General features: G+C 43.6%; 1 protein-coding gene across 1 annotated transcript in view; it reads right to left on the bottom strand.

Annotated features, from left to right (window-relative positions):
- LOC119163684 (uncharacterized) overlaps positions 1-15,449 on the bottom strand; it is a 356,800-nt gene extending 341,351 nt beyond the window's left edge. The window contains exon 1 of the mRNA XM_075873440.1: positions 15,316-15,449. Coding sequence (XP_075729555.1) covers positions 15,316-15,415 — 100 coding nt within the window. The 5' untranslated portion in view covers positions 15,416-15,449. The remainder of the gene's footprint in view (positions 1-15,315) is intronic.
- Positions 15,450-27,202: the final 11,753 nt, after the last annotated feature.

The raw sequence follows: 27,202 nt of genomic DNA, 5'->3' as shown, positions 1-27,202 counted from the left end.
GAGTTGGTAATAACAAAATTTCAGGCCTAAATATGAACGCAGAGAGAGCCAGAATACAAGAAGTTGTCAAGTAGTGAAGTTTTGTAATAATTAATTTCAGAATATCGAGCACAAAGCACGCCAACAGCATACTTTCTTTGGTTCAAAAAATCAACAAACTTTTCAAGACTGCTTCACTCTTCTGACTTTGTTTACTCACAAAGGCGCTTTTTCTACTTATCATTTCTGAATTTTATTAAGAAAAAGAAAGCGGAAGTCATAACTCTTTTGTATAACTGTAGCACTAAATAATGAACCTTTTTTTTTGAAACTGTAGCTATTTGAGAGCTGTGCTTCTGCCCCTTTCTATATATATTCCACCTTTTAGAGATGGTAAAATCTGTACTATTATCCATAATAGATAAGCCTTCCCCGATGCGGAAAGTGTGAAGAAAAAAGGGATATGAAGCCCCGTACGTGAATCCAGTTCGTTCTACAAAGCATTCTTTCTTGGCCTTGTTTCTTCATCGAGACATTGATTGGCATTTCATTCATTAGCCAAGGTTAAAATTTTTTGAAGCCATTTTATTTGTACAGTGGGCGTCAGACGTTCAGAGACTACTGGGCCAGAGCAAGCGTTGAATTTATTTAGTTTTTTCTCGTAATAGACCGACCTGCTCCGTACGTGTTGGCTTGGCAATGCGCTTATACTAGGCAAGCGTTACTTTAGAACACAGTGTACTGTTAATCATAAGAAGCGCTGAGTCTAAATAATTTATCTTGCATGCGTAGTGGACATAAAATACTCACAGAAAATTTGTGCATTTACTTAGGACGACTGGAAGGCAAACGTCTTTGTTTTCTGCTCAGGCTATTTAGTCACGCTGCCCTGGCACCTTTCGAGAGCTTTCTGCCCCTACGTGGTTTCTCATTGCTTCCAAGATGGAAGGCTCGTCACTTCATCTTGGATTGCCTCCGTGATGGCGTCACCGTTCAGTAAGTTACAACGTCATGTGACGACGTCACCATGTGGTGACGACAAAGAAATATCTTTATGACGTCATGATGTCCTACATTTAGTCATCTACGACGTCATCGTGAAGTTATCGTATGTTTTTATTTTTCTTCACTTCTCCCCGGTGCCGCAAGATGCCGACGTGGGACGCCGATGGCTAAGTTTCCGCATTTGATGACGCGTTCAAGGTTTTCACTTTAAAACTTTAAGGAGCACGTGTAAAGGTATAACTCATTTCGATAAGCACACAGCCAATTGAACGAAAGCCAACTGGCCCCTTCGATGAACTGAGTACATGTTGGCCCGTTTTAGAACGAGCGGGAAATTTAAAAACAAGGCTGCTGCCAAAATCGGAAGAACATTCAGCTTTCTCTCGTGACTCCCTCGCCGTATACTTTTGACACTGACTGTACGATGGCTAAAATAGCAAAGAAGGACTGACAACTGGGTAATTCGGTATGAATTCATGCTACTGAAATGACGCCACATGGTAAGACGATTGCACACGCAATGAGGATACAAGCTTTTTGTGAGCATTCGCCTTACCTTTAGCGCCGTTTTAACAGTAAACTGGCAAATCCGCAAAGATGCTTTGGTGCCTCCTCTTATGAGATCATCTTTGTGAGGAAAAGCCCATGGTAATTTATTTGTCGCCTTTTTATAGTGCTGGTTTACGAGGATTGCTCAGCTTACAATAACGCAAGCTGTTTCGCGAAACACAACGCAAGTTCTATATTGTTTATTAGGGCTATTGGTTCGCAGCGACTGAGGTGGTGATCGCAGGATAAGACTGCAGCTGCAGCGAGCGCTTTCTGATGAAGGCAAGATGATTGAGGCTGCAGTACTTATGTTTAGCTGCACGATAAAAATCTGAAGGTGGTCAAAATTTACAGAGCCTTCGAATACCATCTTTCATTAACACATTGCTGCTTGGACGTAAAAAAATTTCAGAACGACGCAATTAGGCGCTGTATTGTGACACCAAACGATAAACATGAGCGTAGCCTATACACTTCATTCTGTACCAACGAGCGAGACCGGAGAACGCTATTAGTGGGAAAGGTTATCCTTAAAGGAACCATCTTCTTGCCGTGCCAGATCGGAAGTAGAGAGTACAATTAAACCTGCGGAAAGTGTTTCGTATCCCAAGACTCTACGCAGAGAACGTGGTCTTCTTTCCTCACAAGCTATTACAGTCGAGAACGTCCCGAGAGCATTGAGAATCGACGTAGCATAGCCAGCGGAAGAACCCACGCAGCCAAGATCACAACGGACTCCTGAGTAGAACTTGCCGAGAAAGAAATAAAGAAGGAATTAGTAGCCAGAAGGGGAAGTGTATCGCCGTTAGCGCTGTTGTTTGGGGAACCACCTATGTGACTTTGAGGGTCCCTTCTCTTGGCTTCATGTCACGATGCTTCTCTTTCTCTCTTCTATCTCTTCTTGCCACTACATCGCGTAAATCCTGCTTAGCGGTGGACAATCCTTTGTTTCGCATCCCCTGAGACTGTACAGAACTAATGGCGTGGACGACAAAAGAATGAAAAAAGAAAATAAAAAGAAATAAGAAAGAAAGTGAGAAGAACCTGCAAGGTGTTTCCTGTTTCTGAGCGAAAGGACCACAGCAAACGTGCCCGAAGTGTCGAATTACTTTCTTTGGCCTGCCGTCTCTGCTAATGCTAGACGATATTGATTCGAGTGTTAGCGTCACGCTTTCTTCTACGCCATTAAAATAATTACTCTCTGGTTCCACGTGCGAAGTGTTCTCTCAAGGGAGGCTCAAACCCACGATGACCCATCAGCAGTACAATAATGGAAATGTCATCTCTGAGTATGCGTAGCTTGGCATTGACTTTTAACGTGATAGTGTTAAAGACCTCATGTCGCGGAAAACCCGCCGGCGGCATCGGCCCCGTTGGTTGTGAGCGAAAAATCATCTTTGCGTCTGTGACAGAAAAATCAAGTTACCGAAACAGTCGCGAAGGCCACTACTTGTCCACGCGTGCGCGCTTTATCACACTCAAAAAGCCGCACATTAGAAGAAAAAAAAAGGGCTCTAAGTCTCGAGGCGCGGTAGTTTCTTTGCCCTGCCACCCTTCCCTGCCTAGGTTCCAGCGCTTTTGTCGGGACGAGAGAAGAGATGATGCAATTGCAGCATGCGACAAACCTTTGTAACTCCACTCGCACTGGTGCATTCTAAAAATTTTTGCGGCATTCAATTCGTGAGGCAATAGGCTTTTCTAGTGAATTCATTTCATGGTTACTTGAAAAAGTATTTCAGGGACTCTTTAACGCATTTTGTACGACAGGTGTCACGATGAAAACGAGCCCATTCGGCGATAATAGCGTGTGCTGGTCCAATCTACTGCGTGCGTGTTAGTGTGCGTGCGCGTGTGTGTAACAAAACATATAAATAAGTATGCACTTAGCAGTTGAAGGATGCACCAGGGGCTGAATTTCACTATCGCGTTCAACTCTTAAAGGTGAAGCCTAAGGGTCCCCTACTTTTTGGTATATACATGGATAATTAAGAAACTCTAACCACGTAATGTTGCAAGCGATACATACTGCCTGGAGACTCGTTTGACTTGTCATGCGACGCTCAGTCACGGTAGCCACGATAGCTGAGTGGTTATGTACAATGTTATGCCGAAGTGTGTGTGTCTTTCAAATTATTTGAATGCTTCATTATCGAAACAGCTTACAGGCAAAGATGTAACCGTAGAGCGCCCGAATGCACTACGGTACAATTAGGCATCTCTTTTACATATATATGTATATATTAGGATTATGACAGACAGACAGACAGACAGACAGACAGACAGACAGACAGACAGACAGACAGACAGACAGACAGACAGACAGACAGACAGACAGACAGACAGACAGACAGATAAATAGATAGATAGATAGATAGATAGATAGATAGATAGATAGATAGATAGATAGATAGATAGATAGATAGATAGATAGATAGATAGATAGATAGATAGATAGATAGATAGATAGATAGATAGATAGATAGATAGATAGATAGATAGATAGATAGATAGATAGATAGATAGATAGATAGATAGATAGATAGATAGATAGATAGATAGATAGATAGATAGATAGATAGATAGATAGATAGATAGATAGATAGATAGATAGATAGATATTGTCGGTTATTACGATGGTTCTATGCTGCGTTAGAAGTGAACAAGACTGCATCAACATCCAAAACTAAGCGAGAAGCAAATGAAGCACGCTGGCTTCATGCTTTTACTATCATCTACAATTTACGTAGTGTTAGAGCAGCAAACGCGTCGCAAGTGGTACTAAATTTTTAGTACTTATCTAGCACGGCAGACACCAGCTGCGAAAGCCAAAGTAGGGCGGCACTGCAAATTAAGGAATACTTCGCGAACGTGTGTGATCATGAAGAGGGGGATATGCTCTTCGTTAAATTTGCACATAAAAGACTCATGACCTGCAGCGATGGTACAGAGAAACAAACAGTTCTGGGGACCGTTGTTCTCTGGCTGGGACCGTCTTAATGAGGTGTTCATTAGGAATCAGAATGACGCCAGGGTAAGGCACGGTCTTCTTTTCGTCGCACAACGCTCCAGCAGCGCGATCCGTTTTAAATTGGTATCGAGCCCACCGGCTCGTAGCTTTTCCCGCGCTAACAATGGCTACTGGACATTGATCTCCAAACTATCCATTTGTACTTCCTCGTTGTCGTCTGATGTACACGATACGGAGAGTACAAACAACTCCAACTTAGCCTTGAGCTTATATGCTTTTATTGATCTTGCTTCGCAGAAGCTCTGTTGTCTTCGCATTCTGTGTTCTTAGGCTGGCCCCTTCCATGCAGTGGTCATTTTGTGGACACCCCGGTCAGTATAGGAGGAAATACCGAGATATGACCACACTAGTGCGGCGTTGCGCGGTGCTTCCATAATACACAATTCTTCTGCAAATATCACACCACGTCTTTCGAGAACGAAGAAAAACTGAGAGAAACCTTGGGACATCCTCGCTTGAGTGACGATGTGAAATAATACAGTCAAAAGAGAAAACTAGTACCACCACTAAAAACACCAAAAGACAGTTAAGCAGCTACAGCTAGAGCCACTCCCATATAAAACCCGGCCAGCACCTTACGAGACGTTCGGAGCTGGCCATTCAGGCAAAGTGCCATTGGCCATAAAGCTCGTGAGGTTGGGGGATCAGGGCGTCAGTAGGAACGCCACAAGCGAAAGCACTCACGCACCTGCCAAGCCTCCTTCCTTTCTTCACCGCCAGCAAAGGCAATGTTATTCGTGCGGGAAGCAAGAAGCAGCTGCTTTGCTGTACTCTCGCAAGAGGATTTCCGAACGACCGTGGAGCTCTGGACTAACGCTCAGCTTCTGCGGATGAGGAAGCTTCAATGGGCCGTAATACCTCGCCTGGCTTGACTGAGGTGCTGCAGGTAACGCGTCGCCACGTCACTGATGCGTAGAGGGTGTTGGATGAGAGAAAGGTAGACGTTCTTATAGCCCTGCTGGTAAACGTGCACTGTTTATTGGTCTCGAACAACTTTATTTTGAAATATATATTAAAGCAGATCCTGTACGAGTTGTAACACCGGAGTAAAAATATAAATATTCTAATAAATGTGTGAATTGGACGGGTCAGTTTTGTATAGTGTATAGATGTATCGTTCTCAAACAAGAGGGTTAACCAAAAACATATCTAGCTTATCCGCTATATGGGAAGCAGAAAGGTTCTAATTGATACCAAAGTCACATGCGGATATATCGAAGAACTTATATTAGTAGTACTAGTGACATATTTCGATTCTTAAGTTTCTTTTAGGTGAATTGCTCTCGAAACTGCCTGGAAGTGCTCACGGCAGTTTACGTTAACGCAGTGAAAGTGGCAGCCATGTAACCCATAAACTAGCAGAACTTTATTTTCCCCTTAATTTAGGCCTAACAGTAACAAGTATTGCTTCACCTGTACAGTTTCATTAAACTTCCTCTTGCTGCGAAGTTTGAGCACGAGCAAAGCATCGGTAAGAGCTGCGACATTTATACAATGTAATCGCAGTATACACGTGCCTCCTGCACAACTTCTTCAATAATCACGAAGATAATGTATACAACAGTACTTGCCACGCAAGTACAGCTGCAGTGAAAAAAAAAACTCTACAAACAAACTTCCCTTCCATGCTCAAGTATTCCGCTACAACGATACATTCAGGAAACAACTTGACCGAGATGCAGTAACCTGGAAGTAGTTGCCACCTTACGTAACCTTGCCGACAGCTACGTTAAACTATTCATGATACTAGTAACAAAATAGCAAACGGGGAAGCCCTTAATAGGATTTTTGTGTGATATTGTGCAAGTCAGGAGATCCCATCTCCAGCGCATGAAAGCAAAACAATATATAAGCAGTATCGATACGTTAACGCTGCATAGGGACGGCTATCAGCTGATTTGTTGATGGGGTTCTAAAGAGGCTCGCGGTCGATTGAATGGCTCGCTAGGGAGTCAAGTCGACAGGCAGTTTATACCTTAGTTGGCCACGTCACAGTAGGGGTCGTTTAGACTGAAGGGAATGACTCCCCAGCCTGTCGTCACTCGGAGACACTATTCATCTGTGATCGCATGCACAGACTTTGCCTATGTGAAAGTTTGTTTTGTTAAACTTTACACCTAATGTCCTCAAAGAGACAATCCTGACCATATAACTTCGTTTGAAATAGTATTGCACGTCCAAAAGCAACACTGCTGGTTTGTAAAAGCGGTGTATTCTAAGGTTGCCGGCTAATTCTCACCACCTAGATTTAAAAAAAAGTGCCTGACAGAACACAATAAACTGCTGCACACAAAGCTGATAGATGCATTTCACCCACATTCTGTAAACTGATTAACATGGTAAAATTGGTATTTCTGACAGCGTTTAACAAACGCAATCACTTGCTCGCTGCCAGCACTAAATAGTCCTTGCCAAAGTGAGCGTATCTTAATTAGCGTGCTTAATGTTAGCTAGGTGTTGACGAAATTGTCAGCGTGGTGTTTTACGCAGATTATCAACAAATGTTCGTTTTGATGCTCCATGACGAGTACAGCTGGCCAATTAAGTGACGGTACATACTGGCAGTGCTGAGATGAAACTGATTACGCGCTGTTAAAAGCAATGTTGTCTTCATGGAATTAGAGTTTACTGATTTATTTGTATTTACTTGTGGGCCTGTAAAGCCCACACTTTCTTTCTCGCGCGTTGCATGGGCAAATAAACCAGATAAATTTTGGTTAACCTTGTGACCTTTGCAGTCTTTTTATTTTTCTTTTATATTTACGGCGATATAAATTATAACAACAATTCAGCTCGAGGCGCAACATTAATGGTGAGGAAAACTGTGCCAACTCTTCACAGGAGGATTTTTTTCTTGCTCCTCCGGTAACACAAATCAAAAAATGAGGCAATTCTCAGCGAATCGCTTTCAAAGCTCGCAATTGACAATGCGACTCTGGAAGGTTGTTGTGAAATAACGGTGGTCGCCTGCCTTGGCAACAGAGATAATGTTAGATAAACCCAATACAGTGCTCCGAATGCGAGTGAAATACACTGTGGGTAGTGGAGACGCAACAGTCGTACACTCACTTTGTCCTGTAGCCGAAAAAAACATTTTTATTGAAAAATTCCACAAAAGCACCCCATCCTTGTACCTTCTTATATTTTGTCATTTCGCCGAACAATGCTTCATTGCTAAGTCAAAGTGCGATAGAACGAGCGACTAAATATAATCATCACTTTCATCATTCTTTTTCAAGATTGCATCATTATCTCCGGCATTTCTGAGGCTGCGTGCTTTCAAAACAACGCGTTTGTAATATTATCTGTGCGTTATGCGTGAAAACAACGACACCCTTATGAAAAACGTCGCATTGGAAGACTTCTCAAATTACACATATTTGATGTTTATAGCGTGCAGCGACATCACAGAGTACCCGGTCTTCTAGCGCGTTGCAGTAGAATACTCCTGAAGTTCCATCTATCGGGTGTTTCTTAACGTGCGCTGACATTGCACGACACAGTGCAGTTCTAGTGTATCGCTTTCATCCGGAAAGGCTACCACCGCGATTGGCATCGCACCACATTCCTTCATGCAAGCAGCCTAACACGGTAACGACTATATCACCCAGGAGCCCTTTTATTGAATTCAAATCAATCAGCGAAGGTCTCCCAGCTTCTACACAACTTAGATCATTTGAACACACCAATATAAGCCCCCGTATTTACGAAGCACGAGAGAGAGAGAGAGATAAAGATGCAAGGAAAGGCAGGGAGGTTAACCAGACGCACATCCGGTTTGCTACCCTGCACTGGGGAAGGGATAAAGGGGAGAAAAGAGGTTGCAGAAAGATGAGAAGGTCCACACAATCACGAGCACACTCGGGGAGCACACAAAGTTTACAGGCGGTCGCTTAGGTTTGTTGACTTAAGGTAAAGTAGCAGTGCTTTAGTTGCTTTCTGCGCAACTGAGGCAGATGCCCAAGGTCCTAGTATCTTCTGCACACAAAATGGTCCGGGGTCAAGTCGATTCAAAACCATCCGTAGCTGGCATCGCTGTGTGTCGTAGCAAGCGCAGCTGCACAGTACGTGTTCGATGGTCTCTTCATCTCCGCAGTAGTCGCATGTAGGAGTGTCTGCCATACCAATGCGAAAGGAGTACACCTTTGTGAATGCAACACCCAACCAAAGGCGGCATAACAGTGTCGCATCGGAGCGGGAAAGTTGTGATGGTAGCTTTAGCTTGAGCGAAGGATCCAGTTCATAAAATTGACACCTTTGGAAGCTGGTAGACGACCAGAACGTGCGTGTGAGATCTCGAGCCAGCAGGTAAAGTTGTCTTGCTGCATCATTCCTTGATAGAGGAATCGGGACTACACGGGTTTCTTCATGGGCTGAGCGGGCTGCATCATCGGCTAATTGATTTCCGGTAATGAAGCACGAGGGCATGATATTATATATCAATGGCTGCTTGGACATACGAAGCACGAAACACCCATCAAGCTCTTTGAGACTAATGCGTGATTTAAAAATATATACCTAGAACGAAGCGCTGCTCTGAATGATAACAATATTACCAGAATATTATATTACCAAAGAGAGAGAGAACAAATAGTTATTGCCGAGTAAGCGGACTGTGCGTCTTAGTGGGCGGCTTCCTTATTCAAGGTGGCCGCATGCCTGCCATCTCTTGGGCTCATTGAACAAGGTTTCGCTGTTTACTACGGCCTATTTTCAATAACTAGGCCTCACACCTAAGTTAGCGTAACGGAGATCAAGCTGTGCATGCATCTCCATACTACACGGCGTGAAGTGCTCGGTACAATCGCAGTATTTGCCCAAAGATGACAGAAAAACACCTCTAGAGCGGAGAATACACCTAGGTATGCAATAGATGTTCACTTTACTGACACACTGAACAATAAAAACACGCACGCTTATGCGGCTTGAATGGCAGCTGCCGGATAAAAAAACGAGAATTAAAAAAACACACACAAAGAAGTGCGGAACAACAAAAAGAAGTCGTGAGCGCAAGCATGCGGAAGAAGACGGTGCGGTTAGCAGTGCTTCACACTGAGAATAGCCCTAGTTCAGAGAACTCTAAACTCCTCTGCAACGAAGCACCAATTCTCAGAACCACAGGTTTTCAAGAGGCAGTGCTCGCAAACTGTATTCAGGGTCCGTCGCTGCACGCGTTGGCTTTTCGTTAAAGCTGTCGAAGTGGGGCTGCCGTCTACTGCAGAATCAAACGTTCCGTAAGCGAAGCACGTGCGTCGCGTTGCGCAGTCGATGAAAACTTCACTTGGGAAGCCGGAACTCAATCGCTCACTGTCCTGGTGCCTGCCAGTGACCGTTACACCCTCGCCCTATACGCTTTTACCACTCTACCCACCCCTGTCTGTGAATTCTAGTGAGCCCACGGACTTTTTTTTAACAATTTAGTGTGTTAGCGTAGCTCCCTTATACGCTCTGGTTGTGCTATGCTTTGCAGCGCATAGACCAGGGCTTAGCGGAAATGTCTTTCGGGGGAAGGGGAGAGGACGTTGAACCATACTTTGTGTCTGTTTGTGCATGAATATGTATGTGTGTGTGTATATACACAAGAAAAATTGACAAATTAGCAGCGGCTTAGCTCAGCTATGCCAGCATATACGCAGCATGAGCTTTTTATGGACGTATCGAAGGACAGACAGACAGACAGACAGACACAGACAGACACACACAGACGGACAGACACAGAAAGACAGACACAGACAGACAGACAGACCGATAGACAGACACAGACAGACACAGACAGACAGACAGACAGACACAGACAGACAGACAGACACCGACAGACAGACACAGAAAGACAGACAGACACAGACAGACAGACAGACACAGACAGACAGACACAGAACGACACAGACAGACAGACACAGAACGACACAGACAGACAGACACACACAGACACACAGAACGACACAGACAGCCAGACACAAACAGACAGACACAGACAGACAGAAACACACAGACAGACACAGACAGACAGACACAGACAGACAGACACAGACAGACGGACAGACAGAAACACACAGACAGAGACAGACAGACGGACGCACAGACAGACACAGACAAACAGACAGACACAGACAGACAGACAGACAGACAGACAAGGTCAGAGAGACACAGAACGACACAGACAGACAGACAGACACAGACAGGCACAAAAAGACACAGACAGACAGAACGACACAGACAGCCAGACACAGACAGACAGACACAGACAGACACAGACAGGCAGACAGACACAGACTGGCAGACAGACACAGACAGACACAGAAAAACAGACACAGACAGAGGGACAGCCAGAAACAGACAGACAGAGAGACGGATGCACAGAGAGACAGACACACAGACAGAGAGACAGACAGACAGACAGACACAGACAGGCAGACAGACACAGACAGACAGACAGAGACAGACACAGAAAGACACAGACAGACAGACACAGACAGACAGACACAGACAGGCAGACAGACACAGACAGACAGACACAGACAGACAGAAAGACAGACAGAAAGACAGACAGACAGACACACAGACAGACAGACAGACACAGACAAACAGACAGACACAGACAGACACAGATAGATAGATAGATAGACAGACAGACAGACAGACAGACAGACAGACAGACAGACAGATGAACGGACCGACAGAATAATCAGTAAGGTCAAGTGAGACAAGCTACAGCGCAGTTGTGACATGTCACTCCAGGAGCTTCTAAGCCTCTACCGTAACGCCAGCTGTGCACTGTGTGAAATAATTTCACCTTGAGCATGAGCCGCAAGGCTCTTGTATGGGCACGCGAAGCCGTTTTGACTCGGCCAGTGTAGCAATGCTACAAGATTTGGAGAGGATTGAACCACCTATAACCCCCACTCCCTGGCTTTGCCTTTAACGAAAGCAGTAAAGTGTGAAGCAATTTCGATTGGATAAGAATGCTCATTCTAGGAATGCGAGGAATGGTTTAGCTGGAAGATTGCGAGAGCTTCGTTCCTGGGGTGGGTGAGTTAGAAGAACGAAGCAAACCACGGTCAAGGTAAGGACGGTTAAAAGGTGTTAAAGGTGTGCGGTCAGTGGACTCGCAGAACTCTGAAGTTCCTAAGGAACAAGAGTTTTTCATGTAATAAAGCGTCATAAACGTTCAATCGGAAGCTACAGGAACTATTGCGGGAGAAAACCTTTTGCTTCTTACGTATTGGGATATACTTAAGGGGCACCTTGCGAATAGAACCAAAGATTATCAAACTCTATAAAACAACTTTGTTGTCCTCCTTGCATATTAATAAGTAAGTTAGTGTATGTGTCATAGAAAATACAAGCACTATTATTAATATTACATTATTATTACTATTATTTTGTTATTACTATCAATTGCTCTGGGTACCGAAAAAGAAAACACGAGGACACATGCTTGCGGCCTACGAGAAAACTGTCATCATCACAAACGCATATGTGCACAGAAATTGGGCACATCATACTCCAAAGGACTTTAACTAAAAAGAAAGGAGGCAACAGTTAGACCAGCAAATAGCGTGCGCGTTACCACGGTCACACGTCGAAACACTTTACATGTCAAAAGTGCAACGACTTCACTACAATATATCAGGTCAGCCTATAGCTCTTACCTGTACACGATGTTAATCAACATTCTTTGAGTTGAAACGCGAAGATCTCCATCATTCTGCAAGACTGGAGTGAACAACGTAACCGCTCAGCAGCTCTGCTGCCTGAGCTCTTGCGGTGTTAAGCACGTCTCCTTCACAGCGGATTCATCTGAGTGATGTACAAATACAGAAGCACTCTTGTATGACTTTTTGATAGAAACAAGTTTACCATACGTATGATCTGTAAGGCCGTAAGCAAGGTTATATGCATCAACGAATAAATATGCAAACAATGCGTGCAGCGTGGAAGCGACTGCCCAAAAACGTATTCTCTCAACCACAGTGAGGCTTGGGTTCTGACTACAAAACAACCCGCGATTGCTTTTAGCGTTTTTGCTTTGTTTTAGGAACTGGACCTTCAAACGAGCGGTAGCAGCCTATTTTCGCCATAGCTCCCAGTTTGAACGGGAGCCAGCGAAGGCCGGTATCCGTGCCCCTTTATTTTACGGGCACCTACGTCGAAAGCTGTTCGCAGACTTACCTCTTTACAGGACTAGAAAGGCATCGCAAGTTGAAGGCTGACGCTGCCATTGCAGAGGCAGCTTTCAAAGGCAGTTGTTTGTCACGTTCGTGACCGGGTTATAATTTTCGGTTTTGCGTATTTCTTTTCCCGCTCAGGGAGGATCAGGAGGAAAAAAAAAAGAACTCGCTCCCGCGCCCTGTTTTCACCACCGTAAACATGGCTAGAGCGTGTGGAAAATGTGAAAAAAAAAAAAACGGAAGGATAACACTCGTACAGTTATATGAATTATCCGGCAGTTCTATTACGAGTTTTACGGTCTTAACAATTGATAATAATTAGTCCTTTTTGTAGCCGCTTTTAACGGCAACCAGTGCACATAAGACTTCCATATGTGTAGATATTCTGGAAGCAGTCACAACTGGCGCTCTCTGCGGCGCGTACGTGAAATTAGATAACATTGACGGAGTTTAGTTGCTTATATTCAATGTGAATCGTAAATGTGGCGACTAATTTATTTTCTATGCTTCATTATCTCTCCGCACATAGAAAGTCCCTCACTACACCCTGACTTTTTTTTTTCATTCCGCAAGACTCTTTCCCTTGCTCATTTGTATTTTTCGCCGCCTGTAATTTTCGCAGCATTAGCAAGCAAGGTGAAAAAAAAAAGGCGCTGCCAGGCGAACGCCAGACGTAAATAAAAATATTGACCTCCGCAAAGTGTACCTGACGGAATGGCAAAAAATTCTTGTCGACGACGCCTTCCTTGACGTCATTGGCACTGCTTAACTAAGTTCCTGGTCATTGCCATCAATTTATGTTACGCAGCGACTCTTTGATCTGGTACTGAATACCTGCAAAAATCATGACGGTTTATGCCGAAGCTTACACTCTTTTCTAGGAAAGGTACGCGCGTCTGAACAAATCTATCGACAATATTTCGTGGTTTTATACCACACAAGAAAGAAAGCAACGAATTTCATGTTTAGTGAAGTTTAACAGTACCGTTAAATTGAGTAATTTGGTTAGCCTATCACAGCAGGGGGCCCCGAAGCTTCGGAGAAGCTGATAGGAGGCGCCTCCTGTAAATACATGAAAGGCATATTTACAAAAAAAAATACATCAAAAGTATACGAGCGTGTCAACAATAGTAAGTAAGCTTGGTTGCCGAGAGCCACTGGCAAGAGGAGGAGGAAAGAACTTTATTCTGAGTCCGGCGAGTTGGTGGGGTGGGCCAATGGCCCAGCCTAGGTTACGGCCAGGAGTCCTTGAATCATGGCCACTTTCTCGGCCCGCTGGACGGCCCCCATCTCATGCTCGAAGACGGGGCTGAGCATTGCGGCTTCCCAGCGCGCGGGAAGGCTGTCATCAGGGGCCGTATACTCGTTATGGTCACTAATCCCTCTACATTCCCACAACATATGCCCCAGAGTGGCTCTGGAGTCACAACACTTGCACCTGTCCGTTTTGTATATATCGGGATGTATAATGTGCGAGAGTACAGGATTCGGATACGTCCAAGTTTGTAACTGCCGCCATTCGACAGACTGTCTTTTTGTTAACTTTGGGTGAGGGGCGGGATTATGCCCCTGTGTAATCTATAATGTTTTGTAATGTCATTGCATCTGGTCATTCTGTCTTCCCACTCCCACTCGTCATCCGCGCCGTCATCACCGGAGGTTGCTGGGGCAGCAAGAAGCAAAAAGGAGGAGTACAACACACTAAAAAGCTTTCTCGTCCTCCCCAGGCTTGCTGTGGCGTAGCATTCTCAATATCACCCTGCACGTCGGCATTGAGAAGAGTCGCTGCTGCTTGGTAAAGGTGGGGTTTCGTTCAGACCTTCTCAGTCGATCGGAGACGAAATTGTGGCAGTAGTAGTGGTGTGCGGGTAGCCCTACGGGGGGTAGTCGCAAAACGGGTCGTCTTTGTACTGTAGCCATTGCTATACACATGACAGTAAGGACATATAAATTGCAGACTTTGAGTGCAGCGGTGATGACTTGGACCAACGAATTGAAGCGCAACTGCTGCCGATTAGTGCCAGAAACATGTGAAGTTACGTAGGCATTTGTCAAATTCACACGACTTCTTTTCAGATTTTACGATTATAGATGTAAGTATTTCTTTTCAGATTTTACAATTATAGGTGTAATTATTAGAGCCTTACGCGATGGGGATCAAAGATTCAGGTATATTACGGCTGTCATTGTTGCTTGCCGGTAATCTAACGCACAGAAAGTCTGGTTTGCTGGGAAATATGGCGCACTTATATGTTTTTAAATGCGACGATTTTTTTCAGAAAAAAAAAAGAAAGCAGTGGGATGGTGGCAAATAATTTCTTACGCAAAAAACGTGACACGTTCATAGATATACAGGCTCACTGAAGTGGGAATGATTTTCACTTCAAAAAAATTACCGGCATCTAAAAACAAGGAGTCCTTGAATACAGGCCTTCTGCAAAGTTTGAAGATGGTGTAATTTTTATTGTGTCACTCCTATCACGAACACCATTAATTAGGCATTCGGCTAAAACTAGAAACCAAATGTTGCAAATCAAGTCGTAAGCGTGAATGAATGCTACAGAGTGTTGTCAGGCAACTCACCTCTTTTGGCGTGGCCATCCTGGCATATGAAGAGCAACCCAGATAGCACAAGCATAGGCGTAAATCCAAACGCTTGTCGGAAAGCATTGAAGTCAACCATTGTCTCACACCGATGAGATGATGCGCGAATGTGGATCAATGTGAAGAGACACGCACGTTTCACCGAAAACACTTGTCGCTGTTACCCAGCGTTGCGGCTGTGAACGAACTATCAGGATTTGTCAATAAAAAGAAAACAAGAAAATGTCACGAAGAGTTAATTTTGTGCTTCAGTCGATTGATGGCGAAAGCGACACTGTTTAATGACTTGCACGGTGGGGGGGGGGGGGGGGTGAAGGGGTTACGCAACGTTATGTGACACGCAATGAAGCAATATGGCCTTCGCTGCTACTTTAAGATAGTGCAAGATCACGTGTGGTGATGTGTCATCTAGCTTTTGAAAGAAGGCAAAGCGATTCACATAGGAGCACACCAAATATTACAACTCTCGTCCGCACTTGACAGTCAAACTAAGGGAAGGCTGCGTCATACCAGTGACAACAGGTGACAAACGCAGGTGAGCGAAGAAGCAATCAGTAGCCAACCCGGCAGAGCAGGCTTTGAAGGCACACACGCACACACAAAGCAGTAGACAACTTGAATCAGAGTGTGTAGCAGACGACGCATAGATGACAGTCGCCTGTTGACAGACGCAATAAAGCGAACGGTGGGTAAACAGTCAAGCTCGCTGGTTTTTTTTTTTAATCAGCAAAGCTTCCGCCACTCAGTCTTAAACGACGAATAAGCCACAGTCTTTTTAACTACTGGGGGAGCATCACTGATACGAGATTTGACAGGGAGACCGCGATACAGCATGTGGAGCCGCTGGTACGAAGCAGCGGCGGCATCGAGCGACTGAAGCACAGGAGAGCCGACTGCGCTCTCCGCGGTTGCGGCCAATCGTTCAACGCAACGCCGGGTCCAAGAGAAGACACGAGGTTGGATGGAGAAGTGTGACAGAGAGATAGAATGAGGGAGAGAGAAAGAGCGAAGAAAGAAGCGAGGCGGCTGAGGTGCAAGGTTCTGCGAAACAAGTGGAGTGGGGGAGACTCGGCGAAGGGGAGTGCGCACTCGCCGCATGTGCGCAGGCGTGAACCCGTTTTTGGAGCTCTGGATTGATGGAATTTAAGAGGCAGGAAGAGAGTTACAGGGCGCCGCGTAGCGGCCGCCGATTCTAGGAGCGCAGTGTGGCGGCAAAATGGAATGAGCCCGGATTCGTTCAATGAAGGGGAAAGCTGAGAATTCGTTGTTGTCGTCGTCATCACCGTTATTCCTGAGAGACTTCGCACTACACACTTTGGGAGAGTAGCCATAAACAGGAGGGTGCTTTTCAAATAATTGAATTCACTTGCTGAAGTAAATTGCTTGAAATGAATCATTTTGACACTGCGTGTTAGTGACAAAAGCTCGTATAATAAAAAGAAAACCTATAGGAAAACGACTAAATCTACATATACATGTACATGTATTTCAACAACAGAACGTTGCAAAAGGAAACTTTACTAAGTGACGCTAAGCATTGAACTCTTGCAATCTCTCATAGGCGATTATCTACAGCGTCGAAACCGCTCCTGTGGCTAAAACAAGGTATAGTAACACCAAATGAAAAAAAAAAAAACACTAGAAGCAACAAATTCAATTTCATCTGTCGAAGCAGTTTTTGTAATAGAATTTTTCTTCAAGTTTTAACTGTTCAGCATAGAAAAAAAAACAGTGATCCAGACATTAACAACATTAAGATTAATGCCTAAAAATGACCGAGTCACACGAGACCTGTGAGGGTGAGAGTTCACTGAGAAGACTTGACAGCGTAGTAATTTATCTTGCACCTTTCCCCGAAAAGCGCCATCTTCTTCCAACGAAATGTTTGTATCTTTTTTACTGGAGTGTAAACGCGAGTACTTTTTTCCAAAAATTTTCTACCAAAAGTTGGCCCCCACATAACAATAAATGTCGTGTTACAATGTAGTAAATACGAAGGAAGAGAAATTTTTAAGGACCCGGTTTGAAGGTCATGCACAGTATTATTAGAATTTAAAATCAAGGCAGCCAAGGAATTATAGGGTATGTTTTTTTTTTGTAGTAAAGACGATTAAACATGATTAAATAAAAGTGGACAAAAGGATACCACAACGCTAGCCGGGAACAGACCTGACACCTAAAACGCGTTCGAAGCTTTGTCAACTGAGCTACAACGATGGTCATCTCTCGTCCCCCTAATATTGTATATATGCGCACTTAAACGAGGAGAGAGAGAGAAAGAAAAGAATGTCAAAAAGGTAGGGAGGTTAACTATATTAAGTCCAGTTTGCTACCCTACACGTGGGGAGAGGATAATGAGGCAGTAAATGAGTGTTAGCGATGCTAGTAGCCATGATGACGAGTCTTGAACAGTGTTATTCTGCTCCTTGGCATCCCTGCGCTCCTGAGGCCACTGCTGGGACCAGAATGAGAAGGCAGTTTACTGTGACTAATTTTAGCCAAGAAGGAATATAATACACATATTTTGCGCGGCATGTCGTGTTCATTTACGATCAGCCTTCCCTGTTCTCTAACTGAAGAGGTACTTTTCACTTCCACCAACCCATGTGCAGTCGCGGAAACACGAATGGCTGAGAATCACTGTTAAAATCTGTCGTAACAAAGTCAATCAATAATTTTGCAGAAAAGCATTGCCCGAACCTGCTCATATATTTTCCGCTGCCTTAACCCCCCTTTTTTGTTTTCTCTGGAGAATGAATACCACTTATATCCAAGGAAGATAGCCCTTATTGGTACTTTAGTTTAACGCAAACGTATTTCTTCCCAACTCTTTGACGAGTTTCATTTAGAGAGCCATCTTCTGTGCCATTTATTCGTTCCTTTCGCTGAAAGACGTCCACTACGCAGCTTGTTCCATCTTATGGCTTGCAATTCCAACCCGCTAGTCTGACGAATCACACATCAAAAGAGCAGCGCATGATAATAATGAGACAAATTTATGAAAAAAAGATCGTTTCAGCGCAGTTGTAAGAATGAAAACGATGCCTTAAGCCAAGTAAGTGATTGGTACGGCTGCCGGTAATGGCACCAACTTACGATGACTCCTGCGTCTTTCGTTCTCACTCGTCGTACAAGCAAGCAAAGCAACTACGTTTCGCGTTGGGGGAACACATTTGCGTCGAGCGCACGGCAGCTCGACGCACTCAAGTAAGCACCTAACACGTTACTTTCCATTTTGCGTGTATAGCTTCTTCAGTGGTGATAGCTAAGCACCGATGGGGAAGTTGCCACATTGAGATTGCCGGCATTTCGCTGCACATGTGGGAGCTGGTAGTTTGCGTCATACTGAACTATTACAGTGGAAGAGCAGACATTTGAGCGAGTTGGGATGGTTATAGTTCGATGATTTGGTAGAGCGTTACTAATAGAGACAAAAAAAATATGCCGAAACAACAGGTTTTTGAGTCTTGCTCTGTGAAGATAGCGTTGAAAGTAAATTTTGCTTAGCATTTTGCGATTCATTTTTTTACTTCGTGCGTGTCACCTCCTCGTCGTATAGCTTCATTAACACGTAACACCGAATTGCTTTGCTTCGTTGCAAATGAAGACTTTTGTGCACGGAGATAAAAAGATATTGCTTGGAGTGCTAACGTGCCTCGTACTTGATAACGCTCACACAAATTACAGAGTAATCACAGAACACGTGTGCTTAGCTTTTCGCATGGTTCTACGTGAGAGCGGGGAGCGAATTTTGAGCCTAGTTTCTCCAGTCAACCCCACCACCCCCCTTGTTCCTTTTGAACAAATTCAAAAGAAAAAAATCTCTTTGCATTGCATGCAATATAAAAAAGAAGCAATTTCGTGCTACTCGCAACGATTTATGTTTGGTTTTTATGTTTGGTGGTCCCCATTAAAGAAAATAAGTTTTCTGCGATATCGGGTAAGCAGTGCACGATTTCTCCGCTCTGTTAAACATCGGTTTTGACTGATAGATTTGGAAGTGGAAGAACGCGCCGCCATACGCGACAGCCACCTCTAAGTGGTCGCGTCACAGTAATTGCAACAGAAATCAACACACACCACAAAATGATGTGTGAATATAAAAAAGGAATGATAACAATTTTTTTCTTTCTTTTTGATCAAGCGAACACCTTGCGTTACCCTATTCTAGGACCGCTTATGCAACCTGGAATCGCTAGGCTTTCAAAAATAACGATCACCCCATCTCGTGGTTTTGAAATTTGCGTCTGCTCAATCGTAAGAATCCTTAAACTTGAGTACCGCCTCCGGCTGTCAACAACGCCGTAACGGATGGGTGTGCTTAAGGATGAAAAGAGTGCTCGACGCCAAAGCGGAGCCATTTAAACGAGAGGCCGCGATAGAGACTATGAGCGTTTCGCTAGGACCTGAGATGGTTATGGAGGCCTTGTCAAGATTATCCTCTAATGATCTCGTTATTTCAAGTGATTCGGGAACTCTTGTAGCGTAACATGAACTTGAAACGTAAAAATAAATCTTAAAATTATCAGCGCAATAAAAAATGGCAAAATAAAAACCATCATTACCCACTAAATATGTATAACGGATGGAAAAATGCTGTTAAGACTGTAAGAAATATCTCGGAGCTTGAGAATGTCGTGGAAGACGTGAAATACATGAAGCAAGAAAGTAGTCTCTTTTTTTTTTCAAGTATATCCCACGCCTTTTATTCAATGACATAGGATCCCTCTTCATGCTTTCTTTTGTCTTTCTCATGGGCACGAACAATCAGTGAAACTATTCGTTGCTTTTTGAAACAGTTCCAACTGAGCACTTCCGCTTTTCTCAATATTCGCCGAAAATGGTGCAAAAAAATATGAATTGTTCAAAGTCAATGACTCTCGTTGAAATAACCGTAACATAATTAACACGTGATGATAGCTTCACTTATGATGAGAACAAATCAACGACCACAATAATTATTGAAAATTACTTCGAAGAGTTCACTGAAAGAGCAGATGATCTTTCGCACCGCTGTGACAACTGGTGCAGCAGACGATGAGAGCCAATTAACTAGAGCAATAACTATAAAAAAAACTAGTTCAAAGAGCACATCTAAAAAGCGGGTGTTTTTTTTTTTTTGTACAGCTGACCTTTACTGCGGCACGTTTTGGAGCATATGTCAACCACACTCTTCTTTCGACGCGGCCTCAGAGATCCACTTCGGTAGCATGTAAACCAAGGTTAACCCAAGGATTACACTAGGGACACTACCACGCACCTCAGCAAATAATAAGGGACGCCTCTAATTTTTACCTTCACTTAATTCCGGACTCATGAGGCCTTTCCAGCTTCCATTGTCTTTATTGTGTGTTTTGGCACTTATGCTGCAACGTATAACACCGAGAGATAACTCCGCCAAATATAAAAAAGACCGATTTTTTTTTCTCAGGCAGCAAGTGCTTGACTTGCCGTATACTTCTTAGTCATCTGCGTTATACAGGTTTAGCGAGCGTATATTTACGAGAGTAGTGCGTGCCACTAATGGTTCAGGCCAAATATGACTGATACGAGGCGATGTGCGCGAGTGGGCCCGAATACCACCTCTCGAAAAATAAAAACCCTTGTGGAGAATTTTTCTATTTTCACGTTTATTCCACGCTCTTTCCTCTCTCTGTAATTTTTCTCTCACGCATCAAAGTTAATGTAATTCACACTGAAAAAACAGTGCGAGAGTTCTGGGGGGTAATTACAAGAAGAAGATAGTGTGTGAGAGAGAGAGAACGTGTCATTTCATCATGATAATTGTTTCTCTTCATACATCACGAACCGATGGCAAATATAAAAGCTATGCCGTTAGACATAAAGAACCGCGCATGATTAACTATTTTGCACTTAGACGTTGTGTGTACAACACTTCATTCTCTAGGACAAGTACCATATTACACTTGCGTCAATAACCTAAAGCGTACTTAGTTTAACAGCTTACTTCTAAATCATCTCTACGGCGCAAGCACATATCCTACAAGTCACTCGGGAACGCAAGCATACCAGCCGACATGGAACAGCAGTTCTAAATTCCACAAACGATCAAACGTATGAATAAAAAAGAGTACGTAAAGCGGCACGACGGTGAACTTCGAAGACAGCGAAACACCCGCTTCCAGTTGCCCTGTCTTTGCAGTTGCCACCGAAGTTTTCCCTGGGTCTGTATAACTACAAACCGTAGTGTACCTAAAGGCCTGCTACGAATAACCCTCCATGAAAAATGTGCATTATTCATGGGCACGGACATATAGCTGCGCTTCACTCGAGGCCACCAACGGACTCTATCTGTACAGTTCCACTTCCGTGTTTAAATCTTCTGTTCCATCTCTGTAGCTTTCTTCAGCTTCCTTAGTTTGATTCACATTTATAGGTGCTTAATTCGTTGCCTCGTTGCTTTAGTAGTTTATGGTGGCACAAGTCCCTGCCTTGTCTCATTGAGCTTAGTGGCACGCGAGGTGGCTCAGCTTCGTAAGCCTCGTAAATATTATAACGAGGACTGCTTCGGCAATCGTCGAGGAATCCCATTTACATTATTTAGGCATAGTTAGGGCATTTAGGCCTAATTACTGTATTATAAATGCAAGGAAACTACGCACAGATTGCAGATTCGATCCAGCCTTCTCGTTTCTAACTCGGGAAAAGGTATGGCGTAGTGCGATAATAATGTACGGAGTCTCACTAACCATAACTAGATAGTTTACAAGGCAAGGAGTGGCGGGAAACTGAACATTAACTGTGATCACTTGGAGTTCTATGACGCGCACATAACAAACGCAAAGGGGTCCTTGCATTTCGCACCCATATAATTGCAGCCGCAGACTGGCGTAAACTAAATTCGCGTCCTCAAGCATAGAAGTGCGAAACTTTCATAGAAGTGAGAAAAAATAAACTTGGTGTGGTGGCGATTCGGAAAAGAAGGAGCATGTGTCTGAATGGGATGAGATGCGAAACACGGCCGACATTGCCGCACGTGATGTACCACGAAAGATATTCACGAGTTCCTTCGAAGGCACCCTCTGTCTGTGTATTCTCTCCCTCTGGCAGCTGTTTCTCTCATAAAGTGTGAATTCCACGGGACGGCTTTATACTCTCCCACAGTAGAGTACCAAGTACTCTAAATTGTTAACCACTTTATTCTTAAACACGCGTTTCAAATATGCTGAACCAACGTGACCAGAATTGAAAACGTTTTGGTACGCACACAATAGAAGAAAAACGAAAATCGAGACGACAAACGGGTGCATTAACTCAGCTCTTAGTCTATTGAAGGAAGCACACGAAGTATGTATCTCAGGTTAGTTCAACTCTCAAGAGTGCATGTGCATAAAATATATACTCAAACCAACCTCGATGATGTCCTCAAACCAACTCACCCTGCTTTCCATGGGTGAGTTTAAGATTAACAGAAATGACTACATAGAACAACCTGGGAAACGAAGCGAGAGGGCAAACCATACACGAGTACTGCACCCTTATTTTGCACGAACGAAGGCGTACCGTCATACTTTTTTCCCCGATGTCATTGAAGATTGGAATGGGTTACCGAGTAACATAGTAAATGCGGCTGATGTTAATGACTTTGTGCATTTACTTGATTTACGTTTATGTGATTTATTGTAAATATTATTGCGATTGTTATTTGTTGCATTGCGAATCAGGGTGTGTGTTTCTTGTTTGAAATGAAGAGCTTTCACGGGTTCGTATATATGTATACCTGGTTTATCATTGGGAGATGTATAGTTATATCCCCAATTTGTTTGTACAGTGTGTCGTACCTTTCCTGTAATGACCCTCAATAGAGGGTTGACAGTATTTCTAAATAAAATAAAAAAATAAATTACAACATGACCAGCATGACACTCTTGCACAGATTGACAAGGATGGTGTCTTCTTCTTTTGATATTATAAAAACATCCACAATTGACGCAGTGTATCAGCAAAAAAAACTGGGTCAACGCTTCTATGTTGACGTTACATTGACCAAATGTTTGGTAAACTCCGTACTTTTTTCGAGAGAAGCTGTGCCTTTCCAGGCAAAGGGGATGAACGTAGGCAGGTTGTCCCTAGCCCGAGCAGTTGCCACCACAATAATTGTCTGCGTTTTACTTCCCAAGACTACGATAGGGTTAGGAGAGGCACTGCAATAAAACACTCCAGAAATTTTGAGCCGCCGAATTTTTTTCAGCCTTCATCTAAATCTAAGAACAGGGGCCTCAGGCATTTTTCGCCTCAATCGTAAGCACGACCACCATGACCGCGAATGAATTCCGCGACGTGCGGGTCAGCAGTTAAACACCAAAAGCACCAGAAAACCACGTCAGTTGTGCTTGTGACGTAGAAAAATTGGACAAGCCCCACTACCGACCACTGCTCCACTAAAGATGAATCATCTACGAGAAAAAAAAAACATATATGCAGAGAAATCGTTCTAAACTCTACTAAAGGTCCACTAAAGCGCCGTAACACAGAGCATCCCGCAAAAACAATGGGGGACCCTTAAAATGCTCCTTTAAGAGTTGAACATCATAACAATATTGTGTTCCTAGTTTGTATTTCAAACACTTATTGTGTGAAATCTCTTCGAACCGCCGTTGCACTGTCGTTGCTGCTCACTGGAATTCTATATCTACGCCTTCCGAATTTCTTTATTGTGTTTCGTTCATGTACCTTAAATTTCTTGTTATTCAAGCTTTCTGCATATCGGTAAACATTCGCGTATTACATTTGTTTGAGTGTCAGTGACTAGACACGCTTTGTCACGATGTTGTGTTATTTTCTGTGTATTCCATGTTATTGATGACCGCCCTATTACTCTTTGAAGTTTGTACCCCCCTTACTCAATGCTCTCATTGAGCTTGTAAGGTATCATAAATAAATAAATAAATAAATAAATAAATAAATGAATAAATAAATAAATAAATAAATAAATAAACAAAACTTTCTATGTACTAACTACGTGGCTTTACAGGTGCATTACCGTGTGTGCATTTTGTAGTCGTTGGCTGGCTACAATCAATGAAGTAAATTATGATAATTCCATGTTCTAGCAACCGATGAAATTGTACGGTTGCACCACGCATGATTACTACGAAATTTTAAGCTGTATTGTGAAGCATCTATACAGGACACGCGTGTTTGTAAAGCACGCAAGCTACTTTCACTGCATTTCTAAGCAGAGGAAGTTATTTTCACTGTACTCACAAGCAAAGGCATGGCTGTGTGATAAAACACTCCCTTGCCACGCAAACTACTCTGGTTTCTCCTCACTAAGACTCAGAATTTTTTATTATTAATTTTATCTGCATGTTTTTAAATTTTTCCATCGCTGAAGTTGTTCAATTTTTCGGTCACGCAAACGTGATGATTTTTTGCTCGCAACCAACGACGAATTTCTATCATTTTTGCTCTTGAAAAAAAAATGCTAACTACGTCAGCATTCTCAGAGCACAGTTCTAGGGTTCTAGCACGAAAAAAAAAATTAGAATGAAAACTGTTTGGAGGGGGGGGGGGGGGGCAAGTAGAATGTGGTTTAGAGTGGTGTATGGCTGAGCTGTATAACACTGAAATTGGTGGGTATCGTGACATGTCAGGGTTCCGCTTAGTGCTTTTCACAAAGACGTCTGTTCTCACGTGTCGAGTTGCAAGAAAAGGCCGTCTTTGTTACGAGTTCACTGTTTTCGCCTCGCTGTCTAACTCCAGATTTGGTATGCCGTCTCCCTTGTTCCATTTTCGTATTGTTTCTTGAAGACAGAAGTATATGAACGCAGCTCATTTCATCTGTTTAATCAGGCTGTCATTTAACCCTAACAAAAGCTTTCACTGTAGTGCTCAAACCTTGTGCCACAAGAACGAACGCTTAAGATTACTTCTGTGGCTTTGTTTCTTTGGATCTCGCAGTGCATCAGAGACTCGGAGATATGACAGCCCCCACCATTACGCACCATCCTCTCCTATACATGCCGGAGTTGTAGCCCCTGATTTCCCTTGGCCCTCATAATTCATTCTCAGCAATGCATGGGCTTCCTGTCGGAGCTTCGTGAAAGCAGCAGGAGCAGTAATGATGGCGACAATTCAGAAGTTGTGAAACAATGTGAATTCCAATGTCGCGTGATGGAGACGTCATTGAAAGGTGGGCTCCACCGCATACCACGCGCGAGGTTGACACGCACTGCAAGGGTGAGGACTGCGCTTCTGGTTTGCCACCACCTCACAGCATGGACGACATGAGTGATGACCTTCGTCTGCTTCTTCTACGTTGTGGTCGTTGGGTCGGAGCTTAACAGCAGAATCACCAAAAGAAAATTTGGTGCTAACGTGTGCCTAGTGTACCAACGTCATTACCAATCCAGTGCAATAATCCTAGCGACAACCAGTAGATGAACTTATCCTAACTTGGTTTCTTTACCTTTATAACTTCTGTCATATCATGCGTTTGTTTTTCAAGTTTGGCTTTGTTACATAAGCACACAAGCTGTGGCAGAGCATGCTTTACAAAAAAAAAAAGAAGTCAAGTTTTTTTAATTGCAAACATGATCTAAATAAATTTACTTATAGTCTGAGAATATAGTGACCTCCTCTCAAGCGAAGCACACAAATGCAAGCAGCCGAATATCGTGTAAAGTTAATTCACACTAACTCTTGTTCATTGCAAAGTTAGTCATAATAAGGTAACCAAATTTTAAAGCAACAAAGTTGAACTAAATGCTAATAATATTTCAGCGCTTTGTAAGGGCGGTTTCGGGCTTTCTATACATTGCACAATAATAATTTTATTTTAGCGTAGACGCCCGTGTGCGTGTGTGTGTGTATGCGTGTGCGTTTGTGTGTATGTGTGTGTGTGCGTGTCCTTGCGCGTGCGTGCGTGTGTGTTTGGGCGTTTGTGTGTGCGTGCGTGTGTGTGTGTGTGTGTGTGTGTGTGTGTGTGTGTGTGTGTGTGTGTGTGTGTGTGTGTGTGTGTGTGTGTGTGTGTGTGTGTGTGTGTGTTTCTGTGGGTGTGCGTGCGCGCGCGCGTGTAATGATGTGCCCATCCGTAAAGTGATGATAGTATGTCTTATGACACATGTATGGACGTAACACACCTATTATTAACTTACTACTTCCCTTTGAAGTGATTAAAAGCTCGATTATTTTTTTTATACCTCCACTGCTAGATTCGCGTTCGATTTGGTGACTGAACTTTCACCACGGCCTTCACTTCTCATGCAAAGATCACTGCTTTAACGTCTCCTGAAAGCATCACGAATGCCAGACAATGCACAATGCTACCGCGGCGACTCGTAAACAAGGTTCCGCAGTGCCACTATGCATAAAAGTAAATCTGATTTAAAAAATAAAGAAAAATAGAGCAATGAGAGCGGCAGTTTCTTTCCACGTAAGAATGAGCGCGGCTCGGAGCAGCGCTGGCAAGAACTGAGCGATTGTCTGCTAGCTTGAAAAATGTGGCTGATCGTTCTCTGTAAGAATTGATATAACACCAAAGTGAAACCTGTCTTCACAGAAGTAGTTGAGCATTAATCGTGCATTATTTTAGCAACAGCAACAAATTGCAAAGTCAGGTTAGGACAAGAAGCTCGAAACATGCACCGCACAGTTCAAGCAGAAAGCACATACGAATTTAGCATACGCAGTAGAAGCATGGGCTAACAAACGTAGCAGCTCAACACTTAAAGTCCACTGTTCAAAAAGATAGATGCACGAAACGAGCGCACAAGGTACAGAGGACAAGTGCGAACAACTGTCGCAATTCTTCTTGCGTCGTCTGTAAGCAGCGCGCTCCATTCATAAACGTGGCCGTAGCGGCGTGAAAAGGGACCTTCGTCCTATCCCGAATTACGAGTCT

Source organism: Rhipicephalus microplus, chromosome 9, assembly GCF_043290135.1.
Source record: "Rhipicephalus microplus isolate Deutch F79 chromosome 9, USDA_Rmic, whole genome shotgun sequence".
In the NCBI taxonomy this organism is placed as follows: Eukaryota; Metazoa; Arthropoda; class Arachnida; order Ixodida; family Ixodidae; genus Rhipicephalus; species Rhipicephalus microplus.
Note: the sequence above shows the minus strand (reverse complement) of the source record. Positions and strands in the feature narration are given on the sequence as shown.